Raw genomic sequence first — 13,354 nt, forward strand, 5'->3', positions numbered from 1 at the left:
AAAAGTTTGCCTCCAAAGAGGCAGTTAAATGATATGTACAAGTGATTTGGAAGTGCATCAAATTATGCATTTTCACTCATGATTTTTACAAGGGAGTGACCCCGGAAAGAGGCACTCCATTGCACCGCATTTTAACTGACCCTTTGGCATTGCATTTTAACTGAACCTTTGGCACTGCATTTTAACTGACCCTTTGGCATTGCATTATAACTGACCCTTTGGGGTAGAATAGGAGGCGGTCCAGAGCACGTGTTTTGAATAACAAAATAAAATGCATTTATTATTTGTGTAAAACAAAAATATTAATAACTTTATTAAATTAACACAAATTATGAAAATTCTCTATTGAATTCAATCGCAAACATGTGTGTTTCCTCCGCTCTTCATTTAATCCAAGCTGAACTGTTTTTGCTTCATCTGCCAAATGGGTTGTCTTCCCATCACCAGTTAAGATTTCGACATATACTCCAACAGCACTCCATTGGGAAATTTTCTTCTCGTGAGTTACCGGAAAAATGTTCACAAATTAAATATTATTTAGTTTGTATTAACAAATGTTTGAAAATGTTAACACGATTATCTCTTTTTGGAAATGTATTCCGCTGCCTGTAGAGATGTACAAACTGATTTATGTACATGTAGGGATCTCTAACAACTGCTAATAAAATGTAGTGAACGGAGTGCCTTTTTCACGATTCCGTTTGCACTGCATCCGGATGCTGTTAAATTGTGAGAAATTGGAGTGCCTTTTTCACGACTCCGTTGAACTGCCTCCGGATGTTGTTAAAATGTGACAAATGGATGTGATTCTTTGAATTGCATCCAAATGCGGTTAAAATGTGAGGAATGGAGTGCCTTTTTCACGACTCCGTTTGAACTGCATAAAAACATGCCGTGAAAGAACTAATCTACATTGCACTACTTCCAATTTATTTTGCTGGGATATTTAATTGTTTCGTCAAAAGTCGAAAATTACAAAAAGTCGATTTTTTTGAATAATTTGGGTTTTATGCCAATTGCGTGGAAATGCATAGGTCAAATGAAGCTTTATAAGCGTGAAATGACAGATAACAGACAATACTATAAAAAAATGCAAAAAACCCTACAAAACCATTCGAAAAAACCGTCAATTTACGTCAATTTTTGCAAACATTTTTTGTGCCGTTTAAACGGCTTTATCTGGGTTAAGTTTGTTTTTCCGTTTGTAATCATTTGCGACCCTATATACATAGTATATACATATATTCTTGATCAGGGCAAAATTCTGAGTCGATCTATGCATGTCCATCCGCCCTTCTGTGATAATCACTAATGATAATCAATTTCGGGAAGGTGCGTCGTTTGTTCACAGGCAGTTTAAGTTCGATTATGAGCTATATCTGTCCACGTTTTGGTATAGCCCCCATATAACGTTACCGCCCGATTTCAAGTATTTTGACGTTTTTAGTCACATTTTCAAACCGAATTATCTATAATTTGACATTTACGGTTCCTAGTGATGAACAAACTTATATTCCAAAAATTATGGGCCTAGGTTCTTGTTTTGGTATAGTTCCCATATAACAATAACTCCCGATTTTCGGAATTTTGAGGATTTTAGCTAAAATTTTTAAACGAACTAGCTGTAATTTAACATTTGAGGTTCCCATTGGTCACGAAACTGCTCCACCAAAAATCGTCAACATAGGTCCATGTTTTGGTATAGCCCCCATATAACGGTACCTCCCGATTTTCCGTATTTTCAGGAATTTAGCAACAAGTTTTATCCGAACTAAATGTAATTTGACTTTTGAGGTTCTCAGTGGCCACGAAACTTTTCCCCATTATATAGTCCTATATAACGGTACCTCCCGATTTTCAGTATTTTGAGGATTTTAGCTACAATTTTTTTACCGAACTGGCTGTAATTTGACAATTGAGGTTCTCAGTGGCCACGAAACTTCTCCACCCAAAATCATCAACATAGGTCCATGTTCTGGTATAGCCCCATATAACGGTACCTCCCGATTTTCGGTATTTTGAGGATGTTAGATACATATTTTTACCGAACTAGCTGTAATTTGATATTTGGAGTTATCTGTGGTCACGAAACTTCTTAACTAAAAATCATCAACATAGGTCCATTTTTATACCCTCAGCCTTTAGGCTAACAGGGTATATACACTTTGATACGACCAAAAATGTGCCTCATTGAAATAATGGTTTTAGACCCCAAGTATGTTTGGACGAAATTAGTTTCAGACAATTTGGAGTTGATTTAGCCTTGTCCGTCCGTCTGTCTGTCTAGCTGGTGTGCACGATAACTCTCGAAAGTAATATTTTGCCCAAACTTAGTTTAAGTTCGAAGATGGGCCATATCGCTCCACTCCTTCGGGAGGTCCACTCCCCCACAAAAGTTCAAAATTTTTCTGTAAAATGGTGTGAACGACAATTCTCGAAGGGAGTAATCGATTTGGACCAAGCTTTTCCCATCATATTATCCCTTCCACATATAGATAGGGTTCGAATATGGACTACGTCGGTTCACTACTTCGGGTACCTCCCACACAAAATTCGAAATAAGTTGAGTTTAGGAGCTCCTATCTCATCTTATTAATATTTTTTTCAGCATGTTGTCCTTGCTGCCCCCTTTACATACCCTCGTAAAGGGGGCAAGTTCATATTTCCTGAGATAATGGAATAAAAGCTCCAAGAAACTCTGACGACTCCAACTAAAAAAGCAAATCCGCAAGATAACTCTCGCAGGGAGTTTCTGATTGGTCCATGCTTTGCACATCGTAATAGTTCATCCAAGCATGTATCAGGTTGGAATATGGACTATATCGGTCCCTTGGAGCACCTCCCACACAAAATTTGGGAAAAGTGCAGTTTGAGGACTCGTCTCGGATTTATTTGAAATTTTTTGCAGAAGATTGTTTTCACGGTCCCTATTACAACGGTACAATTTTTTCTCGGAGTAAGTTTATACTTCCTAAGGAAATGACCCAAAGTCTCCAAAAAAAACCCTGCCGACGCGTACTAAAGTGGCTACAGTGCAATCTTTTTCAAAAATGTCTTCCAAAACTTTGTTTAAAATACAGTCGGACCTCGATTATCCTTGATGGTCGGGACCGGAGGCATTACGGATAATCGATTTTCCCGGATAATGGAGGCAATGCTTTTATGCAGTTTTTGAACATATTTTTAAGTAAAAATGGCATAGTGTTGTACAATAATATGAAAATCTGCAATTTTTATTAAATTTGTTACTGTAATCCACCAAATTTTAGAAGGATACATAATATCATTATCATCAGTTTCATCTGAATTAAATTTGTCCCATGGTTTTTGTGATACCACGAGAGAATTCCCAGTTTTCGTTTGTTTACCTTTTGTTTGCTTAATCAAATTGATCAGAGTTGTGCCAAAGGAACTATATGGAACTATCTAGTTTACTTCGCAGTTCCAATGGCCCACATTTTTTCTTTGAACAAACTGCGTATACTTAACAACACACGTTATATTTCATGATGTTACTCATACGTTTTGGAACTAGTACAAGGAACTAGGAACTAGATTACCCAACTGTAAAATTGATTGGAAAGTGTGCTTTTACTCCCGGGTAATGAAATTTATAACGAAAAATAGAGGAAATGGAAAAAAGTCCAATATTTTCTTGTATCACGGATAATAGAGGTTCCCGGATACTCGATTCACGGATAATCGAGGTTCAACTGTAATTTAACATTTCTCTATGAATAAGATTACTTACTAATAAAAATGAGTTACCAGATTTGAACTAAACGGACCAAAGCAAGTTAAATAATACCCTAGACAGACGACAGTTTCTGCATTTACGAAATATCTGATTGCTGGTAAACAACTGTTTTGTTGTTGTTTGCTATGTAAATTTTGTCTCAGAGCATGAATATGGGCTCTCTTCTACCAAAATTCTGTTTAAATTTACTTTGATTTTGTGCATTAAGAATGTGGATAATGCACGAATTGATTTGAATTAAGGCAGTTAATGCAAATCAACGCTGCCATCTGTCTAATGTATAAAACACTGTAAAAATGTTTGGTATATGTCAATAATTTGGTATAACCCCACATTACAGATTCCAAACTCGTAATACAAAATCAATATATTACGGCACACAATAATTGTGTTTTTGCTTTGCTTTTGGTCAGAGGCTGAGGGTATATCCCTGTCAGCACAGCTGACTGATACTTCCTTACTTGTTTGGTATAGCTTCAATATAACGGGACCTCCGTTGGTAGTTTGAAGCTTTTAGCTACAATTTTTAACCGAACTAGCTGTAATTTGACATTTGAGGTTCTCTGTGTTCACGAAACTTCTCCACCAAAAATCGAACTAACTGTAATTCGACATTTGAAGTTTTCAGTTGTCACAAAACTTCTTCATTAAAAATCGTCAACACAAGTCAACGTTTCGGTATAACTCCCATATAACGGTACCTCCCGACTTGAGTGTTGACGGTACTACCCGTAATTTTACTTTTGAGGTTCCCCGCGGTTATAAAACTTTTCCACCAGGAATTGTAAAGATAGGTCGACACTTTGATATAGCCCCATACGTGGTAACTTTCACCAGGCTGAACATACTTTTAAAATTAGATTAGATAATTTAGGCATTTGGCGTATCCATGGTCGACATTTTTTCCACCTAAAATTGTAAAAGGAAACTAATTACAGTTGAACCTCTTTTATCCGGGCCCCTATTATCCGGTTACATCGGTTAACCGGCATGCTGGGTTTTTGGATTTTGAACCTCTATTAACCGTGCTTTACCTCTATTATCCTTGCCTCAATAATGCTACCTATATTATCCGTGCATAAAAAGAGTTTATATAATTCTGGGAATGTCCATTTTATTTTGAGTTTAAGTTAGCACTATGCAAAGTTCACCTTTTGTTCTCAGTGAGTGTACATTTTGGGGTATTTTATGCCGGTGGTGCTCAAAATATGTTGTGCATTAGTTTGCTCTGAGCGAACCTTTCCTTTGCTAAACGACGGCAGATGAGAAGAAAGAGGACATATGTTGTTGTCGCAGTCACGATAACGTATATGGGTGATCTTGGCTGTTTACGCTCATTGAGAGAGAAAAGGGGTGAGTACTAATTTAAACAAACGTGTTTGTTAGATGTGAAATGCTGGAATTCCCCTTTTTCGTTTGATTGATAGAAAGTTGATGGGTAATGTTCCAAAATGGCTCGGTCAACAAATAAAGACATAAAGAGCTCGCAAAGTTCTTTCAATTCGGGAAAAATTACAACTGATTAAAGACCACAGTAAAAACATTTCGACTGGCGTTTTATCAGAAAAATATGGTGTTGGAAAACAAACGGTCCGTGACCCAGCAAAATAAATTGGAAGTAGTGCAATGTGGACTAGTTCTGTCACGGCATGTTTTGATGCAGTTCAACCGGAGTCGTGAAAAAGGCACTCCAGTCCTCACATTTTAACCGCATTTGGATGCAATCCAAAGAATCACATCCACTTGTCACATTTTAACAACATCCGGATGCAGTTCAGCAGAGTCGTGAAAAAGGCACTCCAATTCCCCACAATTTAACAGCATCCGGATGCAGTCCAAACGGAGTCGTGAAAAAGGCACTCCATTCGCTACATTTTATTAGCAGTTGTTAGAGATCTCTACATGTACATAAATCAGTTTGTACATCTCTACAGGCAGCGGAATAGATTTTCCAGAAAGAGATAAGCGTGTTAACATTTCCAAACATTTGTTAATGCAAAATAAAAAAATATTTAATTTGTGAACATTTTCCGGTAACTCACGAGGTGAAAATTTCCGAATGGAGTGCAGTTGGAGTACATGTCGAAATCATAACTGGTGATGGGAAGACAATCCATTTAGCAGATGAAGCAAAAACAGTTCAGCTTGGATTAAATGGAGAGAAGAGGAAACACGCATGTTTGCGATTGAATTCAATGGAGAATTTTCATAATTTGTGTTAATGTAATAAAGTTCTTAATATTTTTGTTTTACACAAATAATGCATTTTATTTTTTCTGGCATATTTTGTAATGGCTTGCACAATTTCCGCAGAATGCCTGTATCAAAACACGTGCTTTGGACTGCCTCCTATTCTACCCCAAAGGGTTAGTTAAAATGCAATGCCAAAGGGTCGGTTAAAATGCAGTACCAAAGGGTCAGTTAAAATGCAGTGCAATGGAGTGCCTCTTTCCGTAGTCACTCTCTTGTAAAAATCATGAGTGAAAATGCATAATTTGATGCACTTCCAGATCACTTGTACATATCATTTAACTGCCTCTTTGGAGGCAAACTTTTTGCTGGGTGATTTAATAAAAAAAGAAGGAAAAAATTTTATCATTTGCCTCTAGAAGTGAATCTGTGGATAGCTTGAAAAAAAGACATACGCTAAGAAAATCTGAAAATCCAAAAGTTGATTTCACAACATACGAATGGTTTCGGCAAGAAAGATTCATGAGAACTCCGATTTCAGGTGAGTTGACACAAATTTAAAGATTGTATGGCCTGGCATGAAATTCGATTATGAATTTCAGGCGAAGTGATTACTGAAAAGGCAAAATATTTTCATGAAAAACTAAACATAAATTCGGAATGCAAGTACACAAGTGGTGGGCTAGAAAAGTTCAAAAAACGACATGGAAAGAAAAATAATGTTCAGCCACTCTGTTTGTAGAAGACTTATGCGAATATACTGAGACTGAAAATCTGTCAGCGGAACAAATTTATAACGCCGACGAAACAAGCCTATTTTGGAAGTGTTTGCCACAGACTTCGCTAGTTACTGGTAAAGAATTATGCATCGAAGGGTACAAGACATCCAAGGAGAGAGTAACAGCCTTGCTTTGTGCAAATGCAGCCGGGACACACAAATGCAAATTGATGGTTATAGGAAAAAGCGAAAATTCAAGAACATTAAAAATGTTTGCAACCTTCCAGTAATTTATAAATCTGATAAGGCTCACAAGACCTTTTTCTCGAGTAAGAGAACATCTACAACACATTACTTACTTACTTAGCTGGCCTTTTACAGAACATTTGTTCCATAAGCCGAACTAAGAAAAAATCTCCAATCCTCTCTGTTTGCTGCTGTATTTTCCCAAACTGGGATATGTAGCTTTGTGATATCTCGTTTCACTTGTTCGCTCCAACGAAGCTTTGGCCTTCCAGATCTGCGAGAACCTCCATGCGGCCCGTATTTATACGCCTTTTTAGCGGGTTCATCATCACTCATTCTTATAACATGGCCTAGCCATCGCAATCGTTGTATCTCGATTCGTTCAACTATATTGATGTCATTGTATAGTTGATACAGCTCGATGTTCATACGACGCCGATATTCGCCGTCAACACAGATTGGCCCGTAGATCTTTCGAAGAATTTTTCTCTCAAACACACAAAGCACTGCCTTATCTGCTTGAGCAAGTACCCATGCTTCGGAACCATACATTAGCACGGGTAGTATCAGTGTTTTGTACAGTGTTATTTTTGTTTGACGAGACGTGGCTTTATTCCTAAACTGCTTACTCAGCCCAAAGTAGCATCTGTTAGCCAACACTATTCTTCTTCGTATTTCACAACTGATGTTATTTGTTGTGTTTATGGCGGTGCCGAGGTAGACGAAGTCCTTTACTACCTCAAAATTATAGGTACCAACATTCACAGATGGTGCGGTGTTTATGGACATATTACGCGTCGATACCATCAACTTGGTTTTTACGCCGTTTACTGCCAGACCAACTTTAGCAGATTCTCTTTCGACTTTTGCAAAGGTGTCAGTTACTTCCTTTACCGATCGACCCATGATGTCAATGTCGTCGGCATAAGCCAGTAACATGTGGCTGTTCGTGTATATCGTTCCATTTCTTTTGACCTTCGCGTCTCGTATGACCTTTTCCAGCAGGATGTTGAATAGATCACACGACAGGCCGTCTCCTTGTCTGAAACCTCTTTTGGTAGTAAACTCTTCGGAGAGGTTCTTTCCAATTTTAACTGAGGATCTCGTCTCAGTTAATGTCATTCTACAAAGTCGAATGAGCTTTGCAGGAATACCAAAATCAGACATGGCTTGGAACACCTTTGAACGTATAGGGCTGTCGAATGCTGCTTTATAATCGACGAAAAGATGGAAGGTGTCGATCTGCATTTCTTGGGTCTTTTCCAGGATTTGTCTCAAGGTAAATATCTGGTCAATGGTGGATTTGCCAGGTCTAAAGCCGCACTGATAGGGTCCAATAATTTCATTGACCATAGGCTTTAGTCTCTCACACAATATGCCAGATACTATCTTATATGCAATAGGGAGCAGACTTATGCCCCTATAATTGGAGCACACAGTCTTATCACCCTTCTTGTGGACTGGACATAGGATGCTCACGTTCCAATCGTCGGGTACGCGTTCTTCCTGCCAGATGGTGCTAACTAGCTGATGCATACACCTTATCAGCGTGTCGCCTCCGGTTTTGAACAGCTCGGCTGGTAGGCCATCGGCTCCTGCCGCCTTATTATTCTTCAGCCGGTTTATTGCTGTCCTTACCTCATCTTGGCTGGGCGGTATACATTCAATACCATCATCTGGGATTGGATCTGTGATTGGATCTGTGGTATCTTCGCCGTCTTCACTGCTATCGGATACCAACAGTTTGGAAAAATGTTCTTTCCATATCCTGAGCACACTATCTGTATCAGTTACCAAATTACCTTGTTGATCTCTACAGGACGATATTCCTGTACCAAAGCCATCAGTTTGATGCTTCACTCTTTGGTAGAATTTTCGGACTTCGTTCTGTCTCCTGTACATCTCCATTTGTTCACACTCCCTCTTTTCCATTTCTCTCTTTTTCCTGCGGAAAAGACGTTTCTCCTCTCTCCTTTTCTCCCGATACCTCTCTCGTGCGCTACGCGTTGCTACAGATTGTAAAGTAGCCCTATATGCCGCATTTTTTTCTTCGGTAGCAGCACGGCACTCCTGGTCATACCACGGATTCTTTGGTGGAGGTCTCTGGTATCCAAGTACTGATTTTGCGGCTGTTTGCATGGAGTGGGCAATATTTTGCCATTGTGCTGATATGTTATCGGGACGAGAAGCGCTATCATTAAGCAATTGGGTCAGTTGAGTGGAATATGCTGTGGCTATCTGTTGTGTTTGCAGCTTGGCGATGTCCAACTTTCGTGTTGTGTCTGTCCGTGCTTTATTTGCAACGTTTAGACGGGTACGTACCTTTGCTGCAACGAGGTAATGGTCCGAATCTACAACACATTGGCTTTGATAAGAAGTGCAAAGTGCTTTTGCTTCTAGATAATTGTCCAGCACATCCTGATGAGCATGTTCTGACATCTGAAGATGTAACAGTGAAATTTCTTCCACCTGCCTATGGATCAAGGGGGAATCCGAAGCTTCAAGTGCAATTATCGTAAATTAATCGTCCAAAAACTTTTGACTGCAGGTAGCAGACATGATTTTACTAAAGGCCTCGACACATATGAAGCGTGGCATTCGGGCTTAAGACATATCTGGTAAATGACTAAAGACCAAGTTCGGCCTACTTCAAATTGTGATTTTGAAATCTTTTTATTAGGTCGAACTTGCTTTTTAGTGTTTTATCAGATATGACTTCAGCAAGAATGCCATGTTTCTTATGTGTCGAGGCCTTTAGTCAATCAATATAAAGACAGCTTTGTGGACAGCTGCTATATCTTGGGACAATATAACACCACAAATTCTTCTGAATGTTTGGAACAACCAACATTCTATCCTAAGATGACGAAAATGAGAATTGCAATGCTTTTATACAAACGAACATTGTAATACCGCCAGGATGTTCAATGGATGAGCGCATCCTGTGCCATTGTATCTGATGCCGACATAGTACAAATCGCTCATTTACTCAAAGAATGACACAGTTCAAAAAATCTAGTTTCGAGAAAAACGCGTTTTAAGTTGGCGTTTGAAATTTGACTTCCCAACATAAAAGATTATTACACAAAAACTAAAATAACAACATGTACCATATTTTGTAAACAGCTAGCCAGATATCAGTGCTAAATTTCTGTGCAAAATCAAGCATAGTATATATAGTGTTTTAGTGCTTCATATAAATTGCTAACTCAGAAAACGCATTTTTTAATTTATGCCACTCTTTGAGTAAATGAGCGAAATGGCAAACCAAAGTAACGAAAACGAGACTGAAGGGGATTTCGAAGAATCAGATGAAGGCAATCCAATAGAACCAGAAACGTCCTCATTAGCTCAAGCAATAGAAGGATACAGTGTTCTATTACAATTTCTTGAAAACAATAATATTCCAGAAATTTCCGGGCCAGATGTAATGCAGGTCCATCGAATACACACTAATCTTCTCAAAAAAAAAAAAAAGAATACACACACAAAAACAAAGAACATTACATAATTACTTTTAATAAAAACCCTGTAAAATATTGATAAAATCAATAATAATTGTTTCACAAACACAACAACTTAACCGTGTTTTTCGATTATCCGTGCTCACCTCGGTCCCGAGCGAGCCGGATAAAAGAGGTTCAACTGTATTTCAATTTAATTAAGACTATTTTATGGTGGAGGGTATAAAAAATTTGGCCCGGCCGAATTTATCTACTTTTTATTTTCAAGTGTATTTTTTAAATTGTGATTTCAATTCGGTTCTTTATTAATTAATAACTATTTTTTGTATTTTCTTGTTTTCTTACAATGTGATTTCTTAAATCTTTATTTTTAATAATTAATTAATGTTTTTTTTTATTAATTTTAAATTTATTTTATAATGCCTTTCAAAATTTTATGGAAGGAATGGTTTAAATTGTTTCTTTGTTGTAACTTAAATTTTAATAGGTTTCTTATAGCCAAAGTTCTTTTGTTTGTTTTGTTATAAGAAATAAATTAATGAGAAAAAATAATACATACATATTTTTTTTTGCTATGATTATGTTAAAAGTGTGTTAAGTGTGACCGTATGTGTAGTGAGTGTATTGTGTAGTGTAAAGTGTTTTTTTGTTTGTTTTAATTTAATTATTGTATTAGTTAGTATCACTACAAATTAAGTATTCTAAACTATTATCGGTTCACTTTCTTGTCAATAAATTGAAAGAGTGTTCACCAATAAAGAAATAATCTAACTTTCATAATAAAACATTATTTCTAATACTAAGGAAACAAACAGTTAAGGGGGGAGGGGGGTTGTAATTAAAGCTTTGTATGTTTAACAGTATCGGTCCAGTAGTTTTGTATTGTCATGGCCTCCAATGAATTCAAAAATGAATCATTATCCAAGCTATACATTTCATCTGAATTATCCTGCCAAAGAGAAGAAGAAGAGATGGTGTTGTCATTAATCAGAGACCTCAGGTCAAAAAATTTGCTGGCTTTAATACTCACACTAACACGCATCGTGCTATCGTCGATATAAACACTGGAGTCCGGCTCACTCAATGCCTGTGGCTTATTTAAGAATCGACGACGATATAAAACTATGCCTATGGTACCCACTGTACAGCAGATACCGAATACTGTAAAACAGATTGCTGATATTGCACCGACATCCATAAAATAAGCGCGCTGAAATAAAAGGAGAAAAATAAAACAGATTTTAGAAATTATGACAAGTATAAAAGGATCAGTCGGATTTACCGCCAGAGATATTCGCTCAGCCTGTGTGAATTAAAACTTTCATCTATTGACAATATCGAAACCAATACCGTCCAAGCAATCGAAATCCATTTCCACAATAATTATGTATTGGGGGTTTTCAGATTTTGTGGCCCTTTTTGGGCATATGAACTTGTCGACAAAAAATATATATTTGTATTAAAGCTCATAAGGAATACACCAGCGTAGTCCATTTTGGAAGTTGATCTTATTTGTGTCAGTCATTTCTTTTCGATAGATAGTGCGCCCTTCACTCATTTCAGTTGGTTTTGGACCACTGTGCCAGGAAGAGTGGGTTGTAAACATGACCACAAGGAGTAACATCGGCTTACATTTCCAAAGGATCTTAAAACAGACTCTAAACTGCACTTAAACAAAAATGTTGAACTTTTGTAAGGAAGGTACCCCGAGGAGTGGACCGATATAGTCCATATTCGAACTTTATCTAAGATTTGCAGAAATGTTATGATGTGCAAAGTATGAAGCAGAAGCATCGAGTACGGGTCGAAGTTGGAGTGAAGTTAAACATTTAGCATTAAATAGACTAGAATGGAACAATTTTGTTGTGGCCCTATGCTCCATATTGAAGTAAAAAGGAATAAATAATAATAAAAAGTATGAACCAACTCGGTTATTGCCTTCGGGAGTTATCGTGCGCAACATTTTAGCAAAATTTTTGAACTTTTGTAGGGGAGGCACTTGAGGGAGTGGACCGATATTTTCGAATTTAACCTTAGTTTGGACAATATATAACGAAGTCCAAAATTTGGTTTGAGTCGGTTTGAGTCGTATGGAGAGCTCCAGCCACTACACTTCCTTACTTCCTGAGAAAATGACCCGAAAGCTGTAAAAAACCCTACACCCCGATTTTTTTTACAACTTTCGGGTCATTTTCTCAGGAAGTAAGGAAGTGTAGTGGCTGGAGCTCTCCAGGACTTGCTCCTGAAAAAAGCTTGTACCGTCGTAATGGGGACAGCCAACACAAGAAGTTGCAAAAATATCAAATTACAGCCCATTCAGACCGGAAATGCAGATAAAAACTTCAAAATACCTAAAATCGGGAGGTACCGTTATATGGGGGCTATACCAAAATCTGGACCTATGTCCGCAATTTTTGGTGCAAATTTTTTGTCGTCACCGATTGTTAAATTCTATATGAGATCTTGAAACTAAGGAAACTAAAGAATTAGGTCAAAATATTGGAAGGTGTGGGCGTGGCGTGCTCGTAAAGAAGACAATTTTTTTTCGCAATTTTTGCAAATTTTTGGAGAAAGAAATAGTTATTTCTCGGAAACTATAACATATATTGTGTTCATTTTTTGTTAGGTAGGTAGGATTGTTGTCTTTAAGAACCTTTTCAATAAATTACCGTAGCGTTTACACCAACTGAGCTATTTTATTTTTCCTCAGATACTATATTATAGTGAAACTCAAACTTCAGTGGACTAGAACTTTTAGGGAACAGTTTGGAACAAAGTTCCGTTTTGATAAAATGATATCCGAGGGTGTTCTCTTTCAGCCCATATACATATACTTTTGTACCCGTCCCGTTCCGCCTGCTTAACACTTTTTTTAATGTTTTTGAAATTACATGATTAAAAATGTGTGTTTTTCCCGTACCGTTTCCCACATAAATTGCAGCTTTTTTTACACAAATGGAAACTTTTTAATATATGAGT

The 13,354-nt window shown here is 37.4% G+C and overlaps 1 protein-coding gene across 8 annotated transcripts in view; it reads right to left on the reverse strand.

Moving 5' to 3' along the window:
- Positions 1 to 10,647: 10,647 nt before the first annotated feature.
- Positions 10,648 to 13,354, reverse strand: part of LOC141397528 (uncharacterized) — a 180,953-nt gene continuing 178,246 nt past the window's right edge. For 4 of the 8 annotated variants that reach the window (XM_073973937.1, XM_073973939.1, XM_073973941.1 and 1 more), the window contains 2 exons: positions 11,406 to 11,585; positions 10,648 to 11,324 (listed from right to left, as the gene is read on the reverse strand). In XM_073973937.1, the coding sequence (XP_073830038.1) occupies positions 11,214 to 11,324; positions 11,406 to 11,585 (291 nt within the window). In that variant the 3' untranslated portion in view covers positions 10,648 to 11,213. Of the gene's footprint in view, positions 11,586 to 13,354 lie in introns of all 8 variants that reach the window. The other 4 variants (XM_073973933.1, XM_073973936.1, XM_073973934.1 and 1 more) reach the window with 1 other exon arrangement.

The sequence above is a fragment of the Musca autumnalis genome, unplaced genomic scaffold (assembly GCF_047663935.1).
Source record: "Musca autumnalis isolate F117 unplaced genomic scaffold, ASM4766393v1 scaffold_3, whole genome shotgun sequence".
Lineage (NCBI taxonomy): Eukaryota > Metazoa > Arthropoda > Insecta > Diptera > Muscidae > Musca > Musca autumnalis.